The 18,841-nt window shown below is 64.5% G+C and overlaps 3 protein-coding genes across 4 annotated transcripts; 1 reads left to right on the top strand and 2 right to left on the bottom strand.

Moving 5' to 3' along the window:
- Window positions 1-25: 25 nt before the first annotated feature.
- YKT6 (YKT6 v-SNARE homolog) lies at window positions 26-7,213 on the bottom strand. The gene is made up of 8 exons (XM_071579242.1): window positions 7,107-7,213; window positions 6,104-6,221; window positions 2,809-2,891; window positions 2,187-2,287; window positions 1,863-1,967; window positions 1,685-1,750; window positions 970-1,071; window positions 26-726 (listed from the first exon to the last, which is right to left on the bottom strand). Exons 2-8 carry the CDS (start codon window positions 6,205-6,207, stop codon window positions 691-693), a joined length of 597 nt encoding a protein of 198 aa, XP_071435343.1. The 5' UTR covers window positions 6,208-6,221; window positions 7,107-7,213; the 3' UTR covers window positions 26-690.
- Window positions 7,214-8,392: 1,179 nt separating this feature from the next.
- On the top strand, window positions 8,393-16,950 carry GCK (glucokinase). Of its 2 annotated transcripts, XM_071579338.1 has the most exons (10): window positions 8,393-9,182; window positions 11,543-11,705; window positions 11,813-11,967; window positions 12,174-12,293; window positions 12,383-12,478; window positions 12,765-12,864; window positions 14,497-14,680; window positions 14,894-15,049; window positions 16,224-16,457; window positions 16,548-16,950. In XM_071579338.1, the coding sequence occupies exons 1-10, from the start codon at window positions 9,138-9,140 to the stop codon at window positions 16,690-16,692; spliced, it is 1,398 nt and encodes a 465-aa protein (XP_071435439.1). In that variant the 5' UTR covers window positions 8,393-9,137; the 3' UTR covers window positions 16,693-16,950. The 2 variants fall into 2 exon arrangements, with proteins under 2 accessions (XP_071435439.1, XP_071435440.1); XM_071579339.1 differs by lacking the exons at window positions 8,393-9,182; window positions 11,543-11,705; window positions 11,813-11,967; ... (1 more) ...; window positions 12,383-12,478; window positions 12,765-12,864 and having other exon boundaries at window positions 14,581-14,670.
- Window positions 16,926-18,388, bottom strand: GNLY (granulysin). Its single transcript, XM_071579340.1, has 4 exons — window positions 18,305-18,388; window positions 17,703-17,827; window positions 17,499-17,627; window positions 16,926-17,424 (listed from the first exon to the last, which is right to left on the bottom strand). The coding sequence occupies exons 1-4, from the start codon at window positions 18,342-18,344 to the stop codon at window positions 17,257-17,259; spliced, it is 462 nt and encodes a 153-aa protein (XP_071435441.1). The 5' UTR covers window positions 18,345-18,388; the 3' UTR covers window positions 16,926-17,256.
- Between the last annotated feature and the right edge of the window lie 453 nt (window positions 18,389-18,841).

Raw genomic sequence — 18,841 nt, 5'->3', positions numbered from 1 at the left:
GCCGCAGAGAGAGCAGGAATTGGGCTACAACTGCCAAAGACAACTTTATCCCCCAGCCCGTGCAGCTGGGGCACGGGAACAACCAGATCACCACGCAGGGACAGCCCAAGTTCTTCCCTCCCCAAGGAGGAGGAAGAGGAGGCAGAGAGGGCTGCTGGGCCCCCGGCAGGTGCTGAGCCCCTGGCTGATGGGAGCAGGGGAGGGGGCTCTGAGGTGCAGGGAAGGCAGGTGAGCTCCCCTCCAGGCACGGGACGTGGCTCCAGGCTCAGCAGTGCTGGCAGAGGCTGCTCAGGGAACCTCTTCTTTTTCCCTCCCCCCTTCCTCCCTTCTCCCACCCCCACCTCACCCTTAGGACACAAATACATAAAAGCCCCCCAGCCCCTGGGATGGTGGGGGGCTGCTCCTGCCCCCCCAGCCCCCAGGACCGCGGTGGGGGCCCCTCCCAGCTCCCCATGGAGGGGCTGTGAAGGCAGGGGGTGCATGGCCAGGCCCCCCGTGGTCCGAGCCTCCCCCAGGAACAGCCAGAGCAGGGGGTCTCTGGTGCAGGCCCCCCTGCAGGTGCTGGCCCGGTGCCAGCTTCGGTGTCCCCTCCAGGTGGACAACAGTCACATGAGCCCAGGGAGCGCCCGGGGCGGCTGCGGAGGGGGACGGAGGGCGGGTGCTCCGGAGCTGCACACCCCGGGCTCCATGTCACATGATTTCACAACAGGAATTCTGCTTTCGAGCCTGGGGAGAGATGGAAAACCTTCTGTAAAGCTCACCCTGGATCCCTGGGGGTTTGGGGGCCACTCGCACACAGCTCCCCTCCAGACAGAGGAGGCTGGCGCTGCCACCCACCCCAGCTCCTCAGGCAGGGGGTGACTCCCCTGGGGTTCATCCATGAGCTCCCAGCCCTCCCCAGCCCCTCAGGGAAGGAGTTCATCAGTGGACCCTCAGACCCTCTGGCTCCTCAGGGAGGGGGGAACCCACCGTTTTGTAGAAGGCTTTGGACTGTGCTCCCAGCACCTCCGATTTGGAGACCAGGTCATCCAGCTTCTCCCCACGCTCCAGAAGTGACTCCATGGTGTTGTGCTGCCAGAGAAAGGGGTGCTGAACCCCAGCACGGGCCCTCCCCAGCCCCCAGCAGGAGATGGAGGTGCCACCATGTCCCCATCCCACCTTCCCACAGCCCCCCCAGCTCTGCAGCCCTGAGGGAGACGGGAACAGGAGCAGCAGAGCCCCCCGGGGGTCACCAGGCAGGGAGGGCACTGGCATTGGAGCTGGGGGGTTCGAGCCCCTGTCCTTGTGTCAGGCTGGGAAAAGCCCAAGGGGACCAAGGGTGAGGGGAAGGCAAAAAAAGCAGGGGGAAAGGAAAAAAGAGGAGAGAGAAGGGAAAAAGGCAGGGAAGGGAAAAAGGCAGGGAAGGGAAAAAGGCAGGGAAGGGAAAAAGGCAGGGAAGGGAAAAAGGCAGGGAAGGGAAAAAGGCAGGGAAGGGAAAAAGGCAGGGAAGGGAAAAAGGCAGGGAAGGGAAAAAGGCAGGGAAGGGAAAAAGGCAGGGAAGGGAAAAAGGCAGGGAAGGGAAAAAGGTGGGCAAAGGGAAAAAGGCAGGGAAGAGAAGAAGGGTAAAAGGCAAGGAAGCTCCCAGAGCAAGGAGTTCTCCAGGGCCAGCAGGACCATCCAGCCACAGCCCCACGTCCTCCCTCACCAGGATGATTTTGGTCTCGTCCAGCTCCGCCTGCACTCGGGTCATCGGGTCGGCATCACGGGGGTTCTGGGGAGCAACAACACGGCACTGGCACCACCAAAGGGACACTGGGCTGCCCTGGGCACAGCCCCACAGCAACCCTCTCTCCCACTGCCTGGCAGGGTGCTGGGGTCTGTACCTGGTATTTGCTGAGGTATCCATCCAAGGCAGAGTAGCTGATGGTGGCAGGGGACCCTGAGGGCCAGTCCATCTTGCTGACCTGCCTGGAGAACTCATCCAGCACCTGCCAGGTGAGGAAGCAGCAGTTACAGCCCAGCAGCTGCACTGGTGGGGCCACACTGGCCAGAGAACAGTTTCTTCCAGAACCAACAGCCTTGGCACACGAGGATCAGAACGATGCCCACACCAAGCTGGGGTGGCCATCCCTGTCCCCAGACCCCTGCACATGCCGGGGTGGGAGGACCAGAGGAACCCCTGGAGCAGCCCCAGGCTGTTCCCTCACCTTGTCCAGCAAGGTGAAACACACCCGCTGTGGGTACTCGTTGTCTGCAATCACCACCCCGGCGAGCCCATCGCTCCGCACGTACACGTGGCACAGGTACTCTGGGAGGGGGGACACCCCATCAGAGGGGCAGCAGAGGGGCTGGGCCTCCCCCAGCACCCACAGCTCCCCCACGGCCCCCACAGCTCCTCCCCAGCCCCCCACACCTCCCCCCCAGCCCCCCACAGCTCCCCCAGAATACCCAGCCCCTGCATTTCTCAGGACTTCATTAGGAAAGCAGGAAGGGCTCAAAATTCAGGGCTCAGCCCCAAACTGTGACCCACAGCCCTCACCCCTGCTGCCCTCCCCTTGCCCCCGCTGCCCTCACCTTGCCCCTGCTGCCCTCCCCTTGCCCCTGCTGCCCTCCCCTTGCCCCCTGCTGCCCTCCCCTTGCCCCCTGCTGCCCTCCCCTTGCCCCTGCTGCCCTCACCTTGCTCCTTGACCGAGGCCCTGCTGCCCTCCCCTTGCCCCTGCTGCCCTCCCCTTGCCCCTGCTGCCCTCCCCTCGCCCCCGCTGCCCTCACCTTGCCCCTGCTGCCCTCCCCTCGCCCCTGCTGCCCTCCCCTTGCCCCTGCTGCCCTCACCTTGCTCCTTGACCGAGGCCCTGCTGCCCAGCGCCGAGCGCTCCGCGATCAGTTGGCTGGTGAAGGTCATGAACTCCTGCACGCTGTGGGGACAGAGCAGCAGCTGGGTCAGGGGGGCACCTGCCCCACAGCTCCCCAGTGCACTGCACTGGTGGGACTGGAACCCTTCCCCTCGATGTCTGGGCAGTGGGGCTGGGGCTGAGCAGAGGATTTTCCTTTGGGAGAAAGCTGGATGGGGCACCTCTGCAGTGACAGCCCAGACCCCCCACCCACACTGGGAGCTCAGACAGGGGCGCTCTGCCCACCCCGGGGGGTGTGACCCCAAACACACCTCGGGCACCCACACACCACTGGGAGTCAAAGGTAAGGAACATCCTGATGCCAGACTTGCTCCAAGGCTGGACAACATTCCCAGCCAGGCTCAGGCCTGTCCAACAGGTTCCCTGGTGATCCCTTTTCACCTCACATCAAAGTAAAAGAGGCCAAGAGTGATGAGCAAGAGCACAATAAAATCTACTCCCATCCTGGGCACGCTGGGATCAACCAACACAGCCCTCAGTTCAGATGGAAAACCCCAGGAAGGGAAATCTGTCAGGGCTCAGGTTACAGAGTTCCCTCACACCCCAAGGAGTGGGACAGCTCCTGTGTGGGAGGTGACGGTGCCCAGGGAATGGCAAGTGGGCACAGCCACTGGCACAGCAAAGACCACGGTTTCCTCACTGCCCTCCATGGCTGGAAGCAATTCCAGAGGGGGATCTGCCTCTCACAGTTCCCACATTCCTTAGGGGGTTTTGCCTTTCTCTCAGCCCAGACACTGATTGGACATTGGCTCCGTGGGACACCCCAGAGCATGGAGGGTTTGGGTGCTGCAGAGAACAGCCCAGCCCAGCAGGGAGGGAGGATGGAACCTCCCCACCCTCCTCCCAGGCTGGGGATCTGCTGTGGCAGCCACAGCCCCCACCACTGTCACCCCAAGGGTTCATCTTTAGGTGGGAAATATTGGGGTCACCCTTTACTGGGGTAATGTAGATCAGCTTAGTGGTGGTCGAGGTGGCAGAGGCAGCTCAGGCTGCTCTGGGGTCAGAGGGGTCACCCAAGACAAAGGACTTGATTTGGAGTAACAGCTTCACTTTTATCTGCTCCTGTACCCAACATGCCAGCACAGTGTTGGTCAGAGTTCACCTCACACACATGGAGAGATTCCACTGGTTACAAGGCACCCACATCCCACAGGTGCCTCTCTGGTCCTTAAGGATCCATCACCAGTCACCTCAGACCACACACACTGTCACCCCCACAGGGAAATACATCTCAGACCACCAAGCCCAGCCCTGTGACAGCTCTATGTGCCTCTCCCAACGTGTATCCTCCTCAAGGACATCTCTTCCCCTGGGAATATTGGGTTTATTTCCCAGTATTCCTGGAGGAGCTGCCCACTGAGCTCTTCATTCCACCTCCCTGCCCCTGCCCAATTCCTTGGCAGCTGTCACAGACCTGAGGCCCAGCCCAGCCTGTGCTCCTGCCCAGCAGGTTATCCCAGATCCAATCCCTCAGCTCAACTCCCTGGGAATTCCACAGCCTCAAAACAATGGGCACGTGGAATTTTAACCACAACTTCAGTTCAACACACCCTGAACAGCAAACCTGGTCCAGCCCCTTGGGCACCCCTGGAATGAGCCCAGGACAAGCATCAAACCCCGGGAGCAGCTCCAGCCCCACACACAGACCATCCCCAAACCCCTCTGCTCTTCCCAAGCTCCAAGACATTCCTTTAAGTACAGAGCCAGCCAGCTGCCAGGGAAGCTGCCACCAAAGCACACAGGGAATGTTCCCAGGGTTTGGGAAAGCAGGAGCTGCAGCTCCCAAGGCCCTGGCACTGCTCCATGGCCCACTCACACATTTGGCCAAGAAAGAGGTTTTCAAGACAAATCTTAACTCAGCCTTTCCCCTTTCCCCTTGGAATTGCACAACCAAACATGCCCCAGGCTCCACAAAACCTTGGCATGGAAAATTTGGGTCCCAGAGGAATTTCCCAACTCTTTACTGTCTGGAATGGGCACTGGGAACAACCTGTGCCACAGCAGTTCCTGCAGCTCCAGGGGGTTCCTGCTGCCCAGAGCCCCCCGAGCTTGGCGTGCCAGGGGTGGGCAGAGGGACCCCCACGAGCCTGGAGTGGTGTCTGGGGCTGGCCCAGCTCACCTGGAGCCCCTGCAGGACCCTGAGCAGGGGCTGGAGGGCTGGGAAAAGCTGCAAGTGACTCCAAACCCCTTCCCAAAGGCACCAGGAGAGCCCCAGGGGCCTGGCACGGCCTGGCACAGCCTGGCACCCTGATTTCAGTGCAGGGGTGTGGAACCCCCCGCCAGGGCAGCTCTGGGGGATCATCCCTTTGGGGGATTTACCCCCCAGTGGGGCAGAAACCCTCCCAAAGCCTCCTGCCCGTCCTGCCTGAGCCCTGCAGGCCCCCAGGGCAGGCAGTGCCCCCCCAATGCCCCCCAGGGCAGGCAGTGCCCCCCCAGTGCCCCCCAGGGCAGGCAGTGCCCCCCCAGGGCAGGCAGTGCCCCCCCCAGTGCCCCCTCAGGGCAGGCAGTGCCCCCCCAGTGCCCCCTCAGGGCAGACAGTGCCCCCCCAATGCCCCCTCAGGGCAGACAGTGCCCCTCCAGTGCCCCCCCAGGGCAGGCAGTGCCCCCCCAGTGCCCCCTCAGGGCAGGCAGTGCCCCCCCAGTGCCCCCTCAGGGCAGGCAGTGCCCCCCCAGTGCCCCCAGGGCAGGCAGTGCCCCCCCAGTGCCCCCTCAGGGCAGGCAGTGCCCCCCCAGTGCCCCCAGGGCAGGCAGTGCCCCCCCAGGGCAGGCAGTGCCCCCCCCAGTGCCCCCTCAGGGCAGGCAGTGCCCCCCCAGTGCCCCCTCAGGGCAGACAGTGCCCCCCCAATGCCCCCTCAGGGCAGACAGTGCCCCTCCAGTGCCCCCCCAGGGCAGGCAGTGCCCCCCCAGTGCCCCCTCAGGGCAGGCAGTGCCCCCCCAGTGCCCCCAGGGCAGGCAGTGCCCCCCCAGTGCCCCCTCAGGGCAGGCAGTGCCCCCCCAGTGCCCCCAGGGCAGGCAGTGCCCCTCCAGTGCCCCCTCAGGGCAGGCAGTGCCCCCCCAGTGCCCCCAGGGCAGGCAGTGCCCCCCCAGTGCCCCCTCAGGGCAGGCAGTGCCCCCCCAGTGCCCTCTCAGGGCAGGCAGTGCCCCCCCAGTGCCCCCCCAGTGCCCTCAGGGCAGGCAGTGCCCCCCCCCGTTGCCCCCAGCCCCACCACACCCACCTGGCCCTCTGGAAGAAGTTGAAGGTGGACACGTCGTAGGCAGCTTTGAGCAAATGCACTTTGGGGTCTCCCTTGTAGAGGACGCTGAGGCTGTAGAGCCTCATGGCGGGGGCGGGGCCTGGGCGGGGGGGCCGGGGCTGAGCGGGGGCACCGGGACCCCCCGGGACCCCCAACCCTCCCTCGGGGCAGCCCCACAGAGAGACCCCAGTACAGCCCAGCCCCGGCCCCAGTACAACCCAGTACAGCCCAGCCCCGGCCCCAGTAAAATCCCAGCCCAATATAACCCGGTACACCCCAGCTCCCAATATAGCCCAGCCAGCCCAGCCCGCCCAGTCCGGCCCACTCGCCCCCAGTCCAGCCCAGTCGCCCCCAGTCCAGCCCAGTCGCCCCCAGTCTGGCTCACTCGCCCCCAGTCTGGCCCACTCGCCCCCAGTCCAGCCCAGTTTTCCGCAGTACAACCCAGTCCCTCCCAGTACAGCCCAGTCGCCCCCAGTCCAGCCCAGTCGCCCCCAGTCCGGCCCACTCGCCCCCAGTCCAGCCCACTCGCCCCCAGTCCAGCCCAGTCGCCCCCAGTCTGGCTCACTCGCCCCCAGTCTGGCCCACTCGCCCCCAGTCCGGCCCACTCGCCCCCAGTCCGGCCCACTCGCCCCCAGTCCGGCCCACTCGCCCCCAGTCCGGCCCACTCGCCCCCAGTCCAGCCCAGTCCCCCCCACTCCAGCCCAGTCCCCCCCAGTCCGGCCCACTCGCCCCCAGTCCGGCCCACTCGCCCCCAGTCCAGCCCAGTCGCCCCCAGTCCAGCCCAGTCGCCCCCAGTCTGGCTCACTCGCCCCCAGTCCAGCCCAGTCGCCCAGCATGGCCCAGTCCAGCCCAGTTTTCCGCAGTACAACCCAGTCCCTCCCAGTACAGCCCAGTGGCCCCAAGTCCGGCCCAGTCCCCCCCAGGACGGCCCCGCGCGGCCCAGCTGCCCCCGGCACGGCACCCTGCGGCCCCCCCGCCCCGGTACCGACGCTCCGGTCGCGACTCAGCGCTGGCGGCGGCCGACAGGGCGATGGGCGCGACCCGGAAGTGGAACCGCGACGAGCGGAAGTGCCGCCGGCGCCGGGCGCTGCCACGGCGTTGCTCGCGTCCTGCGCACGCGCCGGGGCCGCCCCGCCCCCTCAGCTTTCTGACCAATCAGCGCCCGGCTCCGCTGTCTCCGGCCTCAGCCGGGCGGCCAATCAGCGCCGAGCTGCCCTCGTGGGGCCGCGGCCGGCAGGGGGCGCTGTGCGCGGGGGGGAAATGGGGGGAATGGGGGAATGGGGATGGGAATGGGGATGGGAATGGGGGGAATGGAGATGGGGGAAATGGGGCTGGGAATGGGGGAAATGGGGATGGAAATGGGGATGGGAATGGGGGGGGGAATGGGATGGGGATGGGAATGGGGGGAATGGGGATGGGGATGGGGGAAATGGGGATGGGAATGGGGATGGGAATGGGGGGAATGGGGATGGGAATGGGGATGGGAATGGGGGAAATGGGGATGGGGGAAATGGGGCTGGGAATGGGGGAATGGGGGGAATGGGGATGGGAATGGGGATGGGAATGGGGGGAATGGAGATGGGGGAAATGGGGATGGGAATGGGGGAAATGGAGATGGGAATGGGGGAAATGGAGATGGGAATGGGGGGAAATGGGGGAAGTGGGGGGAAATGGGGATGGGAATGGGGATGGGAATGGAGGAAATGGAGATGGGGAAAATGGGGAAAGATGGGAGAAATGGGTATGGGAATGGGAGAAATGGGTATGGGGGAAATGAGAAGATGCAGAGATGGGGGATAGGGCGAAATGGGGCCTGAGGTGGATGGGGGGGTGTGGGGGGATGGAGGGAGATGGGGGCGAGTGTGTCCGGGTGTCTCCTGTGCCCGAGGAGGTGTCACCACGGACCAACCCCAGGAGGCTTTGGGGTCCCCCCGTGACCGGGGGTGTTCCTGACCCCGTTGGGACCCCATTGACCCCCCCTGTTTCCCCAACACCGCGTTGATGTCACAGCCCCGGGGGGTCACAGGGGTCACCACGGGCTGGTCCCCAGACCCAGCGCCCGTTCCGTTGCAATGCCCAGCGCCAGCGCCCAGAGCACTGGCCTGGCCTGGGGGGCACTGTCCTGTCCCACCCCGGGGCTCGGGGCACTGCCATGACCCACCCGGGGGCACTGCCATGTCCCGTCCTGGGTGGCAGTGTCCCGTCCCACCCGGGGGGCACTGTCCTGTCCCACCCCGGGGCTCGGGGCACTGCCATGTCCCGTCCTGCGTGGCAGTGTCCTGTCCCACCCGGGGGACACTGTCCTGTCCCCGCCGTGCCGGTCCGTGCCGTGTCCCCGACGGGCCGGTCTCCATGGCACCGCCGGTTGCCATCGGGCCGCTGGAGTGCTTGCCATGGCCACGCGCCGTTGCCATCGCGACGGGCACAGGGTGACCCGGGGCGTGGTGACTGTCCCTGCCTTTCCCTGCCCTGCCGAGCGCCGCCGACACGCCGGGGCAGCCCCTGCTGGGCTGTGGGACCCCCGTGGGCAGCGGGACCCCCCGAGCTGTGGGACCCCCCCTGGGCTGTGGGATCCCAGTGGGCAGCGGGACCCCCCCCGGGCTGTGGGACCCCCCGTGCCACGTGGGAACCACCGAGCCACCGACGGGACCCCCGAGCCCCCGACGGGACCACCGAGCCGCCGTCGGGCGAGGGGCGAGGGCAGGGCGGCAGCAAAGCCCTCCGAGGGGAGCATGTGGGGCGCCAGGGCCGAGCCCCCCCGGGCCCCTCGCCCTGTCCCGTGCCCCTCCAGCTGAGCCGGGGGCGGCGGGACCCCCGGGCCGGGCAGCGGGACCCTCGGGCCGGGCAGCTGATGAGATAACGCGGCGAAGGTGGAGCATCCCCGCGGAGCGAGGCGCGAGCAGCCCAGAGCCCACCCGAGCAGGGGGCTGCCCCGGGCCGGGCACCGCCGTGGGGGGCTCCGGGGCAGAGGGGGCACGGCCCGGCCCCAGCCCTGCCCGCCCCGCACGCCGCCCCCATGCTGGATCACCGAGCCAGGATGGAGAGCAGCAGGAGGGAGAAGGTGAGCCGTGGGACGGTGGGGAGGGCAAGGTGGGGGCCCGGGGGGTATGGGGGGCAGGGGTGGTGCTCAGGGGGCAGGGTGGGTGCTCGGGAGGGGTCCCTGGAGCGAGGGGATGGGTGCCCCGGCATCTCCCAAGGTTGCTGCAGAGGTAGCCGGGAGAATGGAGAGTGGCTGGCTGGGAGGGCACAGCTCTGGGGCAGCCTGGGGCAGCCTGTTGTCACCATCCCTGGTGTCCCCCATCCCTGATGTCACTCATCCCTGATGTCCCCCATCCCTGGTGTCCCCCATCCCTGGTGTCCCCCATCCCTGATGTCACTCATCCCTGGTGTCCCCCATCCCTGATGTCACCCACCCCTGAGGTCACCCATCCCTGATGTCCCCCATCCCTGATGTCACCCATCCCTGGTGTCCCCCATCCCTGGTGTCCCCCATCCCTGGTGTCCCCCATCCCTGATGTCCCCCATCCCTGATGTCACCCATCCCTGATGTCCCCCATCCCTGATGTCCCCCATCCCTGATGTCCCCCAGCGCAGCACTGAGGGCTCGGGATGGAGCTGAGGGCGTTTGTGGGATGCTCTGCTGAGCTGGGATGCTCCCACCATCCTGGCATTGCCCTGGGCATCTCCTGGCCACGCAGCTGCATCCCTGGGATGGGAGGGGGCTGTCACCCCCTTTGGCTGGTTGTCACTGTTGTCCCCAAGGCACCCAGCAGGGTGGCACATGGCTCATCCCCAGCCACACAGCAGTTGTTTGTGGGAAGGTGCTCCCATCTCCTGTACAGAAGGATTGAGCTCATGGGGCTCTGGGTGAGGACAGTGGAGACTTTCCCTGCTGCCAGCTGGGACACGGAGGGGACACAGAGGGGACAGCACATGCTGGGCCAGCAGAAATGGGTGTCACCAGCCACTGCAGCCAGTGGCCATGTGGTTCCCAGCTCCATCCCCGTTTGGGTTGCATTGATTTTGTGGGAAGCCAAGCGCTGGATTCTGTCATGTGGGAAGAGCCAAATCCCACCAGGTTAGAGCCAAACCTGTTGTTTTGGAGATGAGGGAAGGGATGAGTAGGGACACGTGGTGCTGAGATGGGAAAAACACTGGAGGAATAAAAGTTGGGCCCTTTGGTGCCAGCCCTGGGACAGGGACCCTTCAGCTGTGGCAGATCTGGTGCCCCTGTGCCAAATGGTGCCACAGGATGGGTTGGTGCCGAATACCTTTAGCCAATGACCTGGGTGAGGGGATTGAATGCAGCTCCATGCTTTTCCTGGTGGGATTTTTCCAGCCATCCTGGGCTGAACACCTGGATTGTGCCAGACCTCGCCCCTGGGATTCAGCGCTGAGATGGAGCAGGGATGTGGTGGGATCCCACCCAGCTGTGGATGGTGCCACAGGAGCTCTGCAGGGCCTTGGAGATATTTGGGCTGTGTGATGGCGTTGGGGGCTGTGTCACCTGCCAGGATGGGAGGACAGGGGTGTTCCTGGTGTTGGGAAGCTCCAACTCACACTCCAAACCCTTTGCTGAGCTCCCCCACCCCGAACCCTGTAGGGAAACAGCAGCAGCCTCGAGGCAAACACCTGCCTGCGGGGTGGGAGTGCAGGAGCCTGCCCGGGGTGACTAATGAGCTGCTGCTGCCGGGCCTGGCTCCATCTGCAGCCCGGCCTGGCCCCAGCCCTGCTCCTAATGGAGGCTGCGCCGCGCCGGGGTTGCTACGGAAAGGATAAACACGGACCCTGCCTGCCAGGGGCCTCCCTGGAGTGGGCCCTGCAGCTCTCCCTGGCAGCGAGGCCAGGTGGCAATTCCCAGGAATATTCCTGCCTGCCCTCTGCCCCACATCTGCCCCAAATCTGTTGGGTGGAAAAGAGGACCTGCGATTCCTGGTGGGATACAGGGAGAGGGATGATCCCAGGGAACAGACACCAGCACCTTCATCATGGGAGAGTCCCACATCCCTGGTGGGAGATGCTGTGCTCCTCAGTGGCGTGGCTGGAGGCACTCCTTGCTGGGAATGGCCCTGGGATTCATTGAGATGGGATGTCCCAGGTCACTGGTCAAAGTCCTGCTGGAATGGCACTGGCTTGTGCACAGCTATCCAAACACATCAGCTGGCTGATGGGGATGGCACAGGGACACCAGTGCCAACCGTGGTGTTCTGCAGGCAGCACCAGGAGGGGACTTGGGGCCTCGTGCCAGTTCTGTGGATTCTCTGGTGCTGCAGGACAGAGCAGAGTGATGGGATAGGGCGTTCCAGGGAGTCCAAGCATCAGTGGGGAAAACCAGGGCTGGGGAAGGGAAACGTGGTTATTTGGTGCAGTTCAGGCCCTCCATGCCATACCCTCTGGCCCTGCTGATGTTGTGTCCTGCAGGTGGAGCAGATCCTGTCGGAGTTCAGGCTGAAGGAGGAGGACCTGAAGAAGGTCATGTACCGGATGCAGAAGGAGATGGACCGAGGGCTCAAGCTGGAGACACATGAGGAAGCCTCTGTCAAAATGCTGCCCACCTACGTCCGCTCCACCCCCGAGGGCTCAGGTGTGGCATCACTCCTGGTCCCCTGTGTGTCACCCCCTCTCCAGGCCCTGTTGGCTCCATGTGGAAGGCCGAGCCCACCACCTTGTCCCCCCTCCCTGGCTTTGCAGAGGTGGGAGATTTCCTGTCGCTGGACCTGGGCGGCACCAATTTCCGTGTGATGCTGGTGAAGGTGGGCGAGGGCGAGGAGGGGCAGTGGAAGGTGAAGACGAAGCATCAGATGTATTCCATCCCGGAGGATGCCATGACTGGCACGGCCGAGATGGTGAGGAGGGCACACAGAGCATCCCATCCCCTCCCTGTCCCTGTCACCATGTGTGTTCCAGGGGGGACACTGGAGGGGACGCTCCTCATCCCCCCAGTCAGCACAAGCCATGGGGTGGCCATGCCTGGGGAGCCCACAGTGTCGGTCTGCATGCAGTGGGAGGGTGGTAACAGCCCCTGGTCAAGGCTGGACCTCCTGTCTTCCAGCTCTTTGACTACATCTCCGAGTGCATCTCTGATTTCCTGGACAAGCACCAGATGAAGCACAAAAAGCTGCCCCTGGGTTTCACCTTCTCCTTCCCCGTGCGGCACGAGGACATCGACAAGGTGGGGGGACGGCTGGGCAGCACGAGGGCGTGGGGGTCCCCCAGCCCCAGCTGCAGCCACAGCCCCCTTTGGTGTGACCCCCATTCCAGGGCATCCTCCTGAACTGGACCAAGGGCTTCAAGGCCTCCGGCGCAGAAGGGAACAACGTGGTGGGGCTGCTGAGGGACGCCATCAAACGGCGAGGGGTGAGCGGCTGTGCCGGCACCGCGCGGGGAGACCCTGGCACTGCCGGCTGTCCCTGCCACGGGCTCGCTGAGGCCCAGCTGTGCCTGCCATGGGGCTGCTGGAGCCCGGTGTGTCCCCAGGAAGGGGCCACTGGAGCCCAGTTGTCCCCATGGCAGGGCATGTGCACACGTGTGTGTGATACACGCCCACATCCTCACCCCTGGGGGCCCTCCACCCCCCAGACCTGCCTGAGGGGGGACAGCCCAGCCCACTGTGACCCCACAACACTCCCTGTCATGTCTCCAGGACTTTGAGATGGACGTGGTGGCGATGGTGAACGACACGGTGGCCACGATGATCTCCTGCTACTACGAAGATCACCGGTGCGAGGTTGGGATGATTGTGGGTAAGATGCCCCTTCTGCAGGGACACGTGGCCAGGGAGGGGGCACCATCCATGGCCCCGCTCCCTGTGGCTCCCCCTGTCCTTTTGGGGACACACCGAGGACAAGGGGGTGGCAGTGGCACCCTGCTGGGGTCTCTGGAGGTTGGGACACCCCATGGCATTGCCTGGCCCCAGCATGGTGGTGGGGACACCTTGGGAGGAGAAGGGGGTAGTCACCATAACAGGGCTGTCCCCAGGGGCCCCCCTCCCTGGTCCCCATAGTGCAGGGCTGTCCCCAAGGACCACCCTCTCCCGAGGCTGCCGGTGGCTCCAGCACCTCACAGCAGGGATGGAGGCCCATGGAAGATGGGGGTGCCAGGGAGCCGGGTGGTGGGGCGGGTTTGAACCCTGCCAGCTCCATCCCCACCCCCACAGGGAGCAGCCCTGCTCCTCTCCCAGCCCCCTGCGCTCTCCAGTGCCATCAGCCACGTGCCATCTGGGCTCCACGTCCCCTCGCCTGGGTAAACACACGCCGGGATGTTTATCAGATCCCTGGGGCCGGGCTGGCCTCAGCGCAGCACCCACAGCCCCCAGGACCCCCTGTAGGGACAAGCAGCCAGCCAGGGCTGTGGGGATGCTGGGGGGGCAGGATGATTGTCCCTGTCCCCACAGGATGGGGACAGCTCCGAGCACAGCCCCCACCTGTGACCTCTGGTGCTGATGGAGCAGCAGGTGCCTCTGTTCAGTCCTTTGCTCTGAAATGAGGTCTAACATCGAAGCATGGAATTCTTTGGGTTGGAAAAGCCTTTAAGGTTGTCAAGTCCAGCCACTTTCCCAGCACTGTCAAGGCCACCACTAACTCATGTCCCCAAGTGCCACATCCACAAGTCTGTTAAAGGATGGGGACTCCACCACTGCCCTGGGCAGCTGTGCCAGGGCTGGACAGCCCTTTCCATGAAGGAATTGTCTGAGCCTTCACCTCTCCTGGTGCAACTTGAGGCCCTTTCCTTTCTCTCCTTGAAGCAGCCTGGTCTAGTGGAAGGTGTCCCTGCCCATGGCAGGGGGTGGAATGAGATGAGTTTTAAGGACCCTTGGAATCTGAACCATCCCATGAGTAGGGATACAGATCTGAGACCTATGTAGTCAGGTCCCGACCGTTCTTGGTTCCAGCTTTCGTGAAATCACAGAATGGTCTGGGGTGGAAGGGACCTTAAGGATCATCCAGTTACACTTTCACTAGCCCAGGTTGCTCCAAGCCCCGTCCAACCTGGCCTTGGACACTTCCAGGGATGGGGCAGCCACAGCTTCTCTGAGAAACGTGTGCGAGTCCCTACCACCCTCACAGGAAAGGATTTCTCCACAATATCCCATCTAAATCTCCCTTCTTTTAGTCTGAAACCTTTCTCCCATGTCCTGTCACCTCTGGAGCCAGCCCTGAATTAGTTGCATACCACAGTGCCACATCACCAGGTTGAGGAATGTCCCTCAGACTCCACACAGGTCCCAACTCCCATCCTGGCACATCTCTAGACCCTCTCCAGTTGCCCCACATTGCTCCAGAAGACTCTCCCAGCTGCACCTTAGTTGGGGTGGGAGGGCCATGGTGTGGGGGGCCCCTGTTCCACCACCCAGCCCCGTGCCTGGTTCCTGGCAGGGACGGGCTGTAACGCCTGCTACATGGAGGAGATGCACAACGTGGAGCTGGTGGAGGGCGACGAGGGGCGGATGTGCGTGAACACCGAGTGGGGAGCCTTCGGCGCCTCGGGGGAGCTGGACGAGTTCCTCCTGGAGTACGACCGCGTGGTGGACGAGACCTCACTTAACCCCGGTCAGCAACTGTAAGGAAGAGGAGAGATCCAGTTCCTCTGGGTGTCCCCCTGCCCCACCACGCCGTGCTGGGCTCAGCCCCCAGCAGGGAGGTCCTTTGCCCCGGGCTGTGCCCACCTGCAGGGATGCAGCTGGCAAGGAGGAGGGAAGGAAAGGGGAGAGCTCAGGATGTGGCCTCCCAAATCCCAGCCCTGATGCCGCCCCCTCACCTGTGACCCCCCCAGGTACGAGAAGATCATCGGGGGGAAGTACATGGGGGAGATCGTGCGGCTGGTGCTGCTGAAGCTGGTGGATGAGAACCTGCTCTTCAACGGGGAGGCCTCGGAGAAGCTCAAGACCCGCGGGACCTTCGAGACCCGCTTCATGTCCCAGATTGAGAGGTGTGGGGTTGGGGAGCGGCACCCCCACACCAGCCTGCACCACACTGGGGGCTGTGCTGTCACCCCACACTGGTCCAGGGGCACTGGGGAGTTAGTGCTGTCCCTCTGCACCAGGCTGTCCCACGGGGGATCCCCCTGTTTCATCATACTATACCAGTCTGCCCTGGCTGCCTCATGTTGGGGTCCCCCATCCTGTCACCCCACACCAGCCTGCTCTGACTGTCCATCTTGGGGTCTGCACATCCTTTCAGCCCAAACCACTGTGTCCCACATCATGATCCCTGTGGGGGAGGACGTCATGGTCCCATCACCCCATACCTGCCTGCTCTGTCCCATATCGAGGTCCCCCATCCCATCACCCCACTTGAACCTGCTTTGACCATGCATATTGGGGTCCCTTGTCCCATCACCCCACCCCAACCTGCTCTGAGTGTGCATATTGGGGTCCCTTGTCCCATCACCCCACCCCAACCTGCTCTGAGTGTGCATATTGGGGTCCCTTGTCCCATCACCCCACCCCAACCTGCTCTGAGTGTGCATATTGGGGTCCCCCATCCCATCACCCCACTCCAACCTGCTCTGAGTGTGCATATTGGGGTCCCTTGTCCCATCACCCCACCCCAACCTGCTCTGAGTGTGCATATTGGGGTCCCTTGTCCCATCACCCCACCCCAACCTGCTCTGAGTGTGCATATTGGGGTCCCTTGTCCCATCACCCCACCCTAACCTGCTCTGAGTGTGCATATTGGGGTCCCTTGTCCCATCACCTCACCCCAACCTGCTCTGAGTGTGCATATTGGGGTCCCTTGTCCCATCACCCCACCCCAACCTGCTCTGAGTGTGCATATTGGGGTCCCTTGTCCCATCACCCCACCCTAACCTGCTCTGAGTGTGCATATTGGGGTCCCTTGTCCCATCACCTCACCCCAACCTGCTCTGAGTGTGCATATTGGGGTCCCTTGTCCCATCACTCCACAGGCTGGCCCACATCCGGGTCCCCCTGTCCCATCGCCCCACACCAAGCTGTTCTGACTGACCCAACTGGGATTCCCCATCCTCCATACAACTGCCCCACAATGGGTCCCCCATCCCATCACCCCCATCCCTCTCCAGCTGCTCCACCCGCAGCGTCCCCCCCACAATCCCCTCTGACCCCCCTCTCCTCCCACCGCAGCGACTCCGACGACCGCAGGCAGATCTACAACATCCTGTCGGCCTTCGAGGTGCTGCCGTCGCGGGCGGACTGTGAGATCGTGCGCCGCGTGTGCGAGAGCGTGTCCACGCGCGCCGCCCAGATGTGCTCGGCCGGGCTGGCCGGCGTCATCAACCGCATGCGCGAGAGCCGCAGCCAGGACACCCTCAAGATCACCGTCGGCGTCGACGGCTCCGTCTACAAGCTCCATCCCAGGTGGGGTCCCTGGAGCCTCTCCCCGCTCCCTCAGCCCCCCGAGCCTTGCCCCGTTTGTGCCCGTTTGTGACTGGGTTTTCCCGCTCCCAGCTTCAAGGACCACTTCCACGCCACGGTGCGGCAGCTGACGCCCGGCTGCGACATCACCTTCATCCAGTCGGAGGAGGGCAGCGGGCGCGGGGCCGCGCTCATCTCGGCCGTGGCCTGCAAGATGGCCTGCATGATGGGGCAGTGAGCCGGACTGGCACGGCACGGCGGGCACGGCTGTGGCACAGGCGGCGCCAGCCCCGCAATAAACGCCCGTGTGTGGACTTCTCTGCGGCCGCTCGGGCCAGCGCTCCTCGTGTGCCCCCGTGCTGGCAGGGACACCCCCGTGGGGCTGCCCCACGTGTGGGGGGCAGCCGAGATGCTTCCCACGTGCCCTTGTCACCATGTGCCCCTGGGGAAGACAAAGGAGGGACACAAAGAGCCAGAGGAGGGACTTTATTGTAGGGGAGGGGGCATCAGGGTGGGGGATATCAGGGTGGGGGGCACCAGGGGCTGGGGGGACATCGAGGTTTGTGGTGCACTCGGGGCTGCACCCTGTGAGACAGGAAACAGCAGGGGCTGAGGTGGGGGCCAGTGGAAGCAGCTCCTCCAGCCTTCCCCCTGCTCCAGGACACAGCGGAGAAGGCACAGGACCTCCAAGCACCCTGCCACTCCCCAGGCAGGTGTGGGGCACAGGGTGTGGGGTCAGGCTGTGGGGTGCAGGATCAGGATATGGGGTGCAGGATGAGGGTGCAGTGGGCACTGCCCCTGCTCAGGCCTTGCAGATGCCCATGGCGGTGCAGATGTCCTGGGGGCTGTCCCCATTCTGCAGCCCTTGGCTGATCTGCTCCTGGTACTTCTTCACCATCTTCTGGCACTGCTTGCCCAGGAGCCGGCCCAGCAGCCGGCAGCCCTTCTGCATCGCCGCCGTCACCGCCTCCTGCCAGGGCCACCGCGGTCAGGGGGCTGCAGGGACACGGCCCTGCCCCAGCCCCCGGCCCTGGCACCCCTCACCTCGTCAGGGTCGTCCCCTGCCATCTTCTGGATCATCTTCAGTGCTTTGGTGCAGAGGCTGCACTTAAAGCCCCGGCCCGGCCTGGCGGTGTCCCCGTCAAACACCTCGTCCCCTTGGGCCACGTCCCCCTGTGGGACACACAGACCCTCAGGGGTGCCCAGACCCCGGGGTGGCCCTGGCAGGGCAGGGGGGTGGGTGCTCACCAGGGCCAGGCGGTCCCAGAGGCGCTGGCACTGCTGCTCCCGACCACAGCGGGTGGCCGTGGCCATGTCCTGGCACCAGCTCGTGGGGTCACCCTGGCAGGGCAGGGGGTCCACAGCCTGTGCCACTGTGTGGGGACAGCATGGTGAGTGTGGCCATGGGCCTGTCACTGCGGTCTCCAGGACCCCCAGTGCCCTCACCCACCGCCCCAGGTGCTCTGCCCCATCCCCACCGTCCCTCCTGCCTGTCCCCTCATCCCTCTGCGCCACCTCCTGCAGGTCCCCGTGCACACCCTGTCCCCACATGTCCCCAGCTGCCTGTCCCCACATGGGAACCGTCCCCATCATCCCTGGCCATCACTCAGACCTGTCCCTGCCATTCCAGGTGCCTGTCCCCATCCCTGCCACCCCCAGGTCCCCATCCCTGCCACCCCCAGGTCCCCACGAGGGCCTTGTCCCCACCACCTGTCCTGCCTGTCCCCTCCCCGTCCCTGCCACCCCCAGGTCCCCACGCACAGCCATCCAGGTTGCCACTCCTGCTGTCCCCATGTGTCCCCTGTCCCCTCCACTCGGGGGACCATCCCCCCCAGAAGGGTCCCCGTTACCTGTGGCCGCCACCAGCAGCAAGAGGAGGGTGCTGGCCATGAGGAGCCACCGAGCAGTGACAGCAGGGGAGTGACAGTGGGTGACAGTGGGTGACATCCTGTGTCCTGACACCTTTTATAGGGGCCTGTGGGCTGCAGGGGGAGGGGGAACCCCCAAACCAACCCTTCAAACGGAGCATCTTTGCGGCTGCCCCAGAGCCCTTCCCGCCTCACACCCTGCAGGGGACACGGGGGGGCTCGGGGGACATGGGGGGACATGGAGGGAAACAGGTGACATGGGGGGACATGGAGGGGCTCGAGGGACTTGGGGAGGCTGGGGGTGTCATAAATTGAGACCAAAATGTCTTTTATTCAAGCCAATAAAAATTTATTGTCATTTAGCAAGCGAGCAAACAGCAAAATGCGGCGCTGGGCGAGCGGGGGAGTCTCCGCTCCACCAACGTGCCCCCTCAGTTCCAAGTTCCTCCTTTTTGTCAGCACTTCAGTTCCGTGTTTGTGGTTTCGGTGTGTACTCTGTGCATGCTTTGATTGTTGCTA

Source organism: Pithys albifrons, chromosome 29, assembly GCF_047495875.1.
Source record: "Pithys albifrons albifrons isolate INPA30051 chromosome 29, PitAlb_v1, whole genome shotgun sequence".
In the NCBI taxonomy this organism is placed as follows: domain Eukaryota; kingdom Metazoa; phylum Chordata; class Aves; order Passeriformes; family Thamnophilidae; genus Pithys; species Pithys albifrons.
This window is presented reverse-complemented; position numbering and strand designations above follow the sequence as displayed.

Coding starts and splice junctions, on each gene's coding strand:
- YKT6 (XM_071579242.1), bottom strand. CDS start 6,207: ATGAGGCTCTACAGCCTCAGCGTCCTCTACAAGGGAGACCCCAAAGTG. Junction 2,892..6,103: donor AACTTCTTCCAGAGGGCCAG/GTGGGTGTGGTG, acceptor CTGTCCCCACAG/CGTGCAGGAGTTCATGACCT. Junction 1,968..2,186: donor GTTTCACCTTGCTGGACAAG/GTGAGGGAACAG, acceptor CTCACCTGGCAG/GTGCTGGATGAGTTCTCCAG.
- GCK (XM_071579338.1), top strand. CDS start 9,138: ATGCTGGATCACCGAGCCAGGATGGAGAGCAGCAGGAGGGAGAAG. Junction 14,681..14,893: donor CTTAACCCCGGTCAGCAACT/GTAAGGAAGAGG, acceptor TGACCCCCCCAG/GTACGAGAAGATCATCGGGG. Junction 16,458..16,547: donor GTCTACAAGCTCCATCCCAG/GTGGGGTCCCTG, acceptor TCCCGCTCCCAG/CTTCAAGGACCACTTCCACG.
- GNLY (XM_071579340.1), bottom strand. CDS start 18,344: ATGGCCAGCACCCTCCTCTTGCTGCTGGTGGCGGCCACAG. Junction 17,628..17,702: donor TCTGGGACCGCCTGGCCCTG/GTGAGCACCCAC, acceptor TGTGTCCCACAG/GGGGACGTGGCCCAAGGGGA. Junction 17,425..17,498: donor CAGGGGACGACCCTGACGAG/GTGAGGGGTGCC, acceptor TGGCCCTGGCAG/GAGGCGGTGACGGCGGCGAT.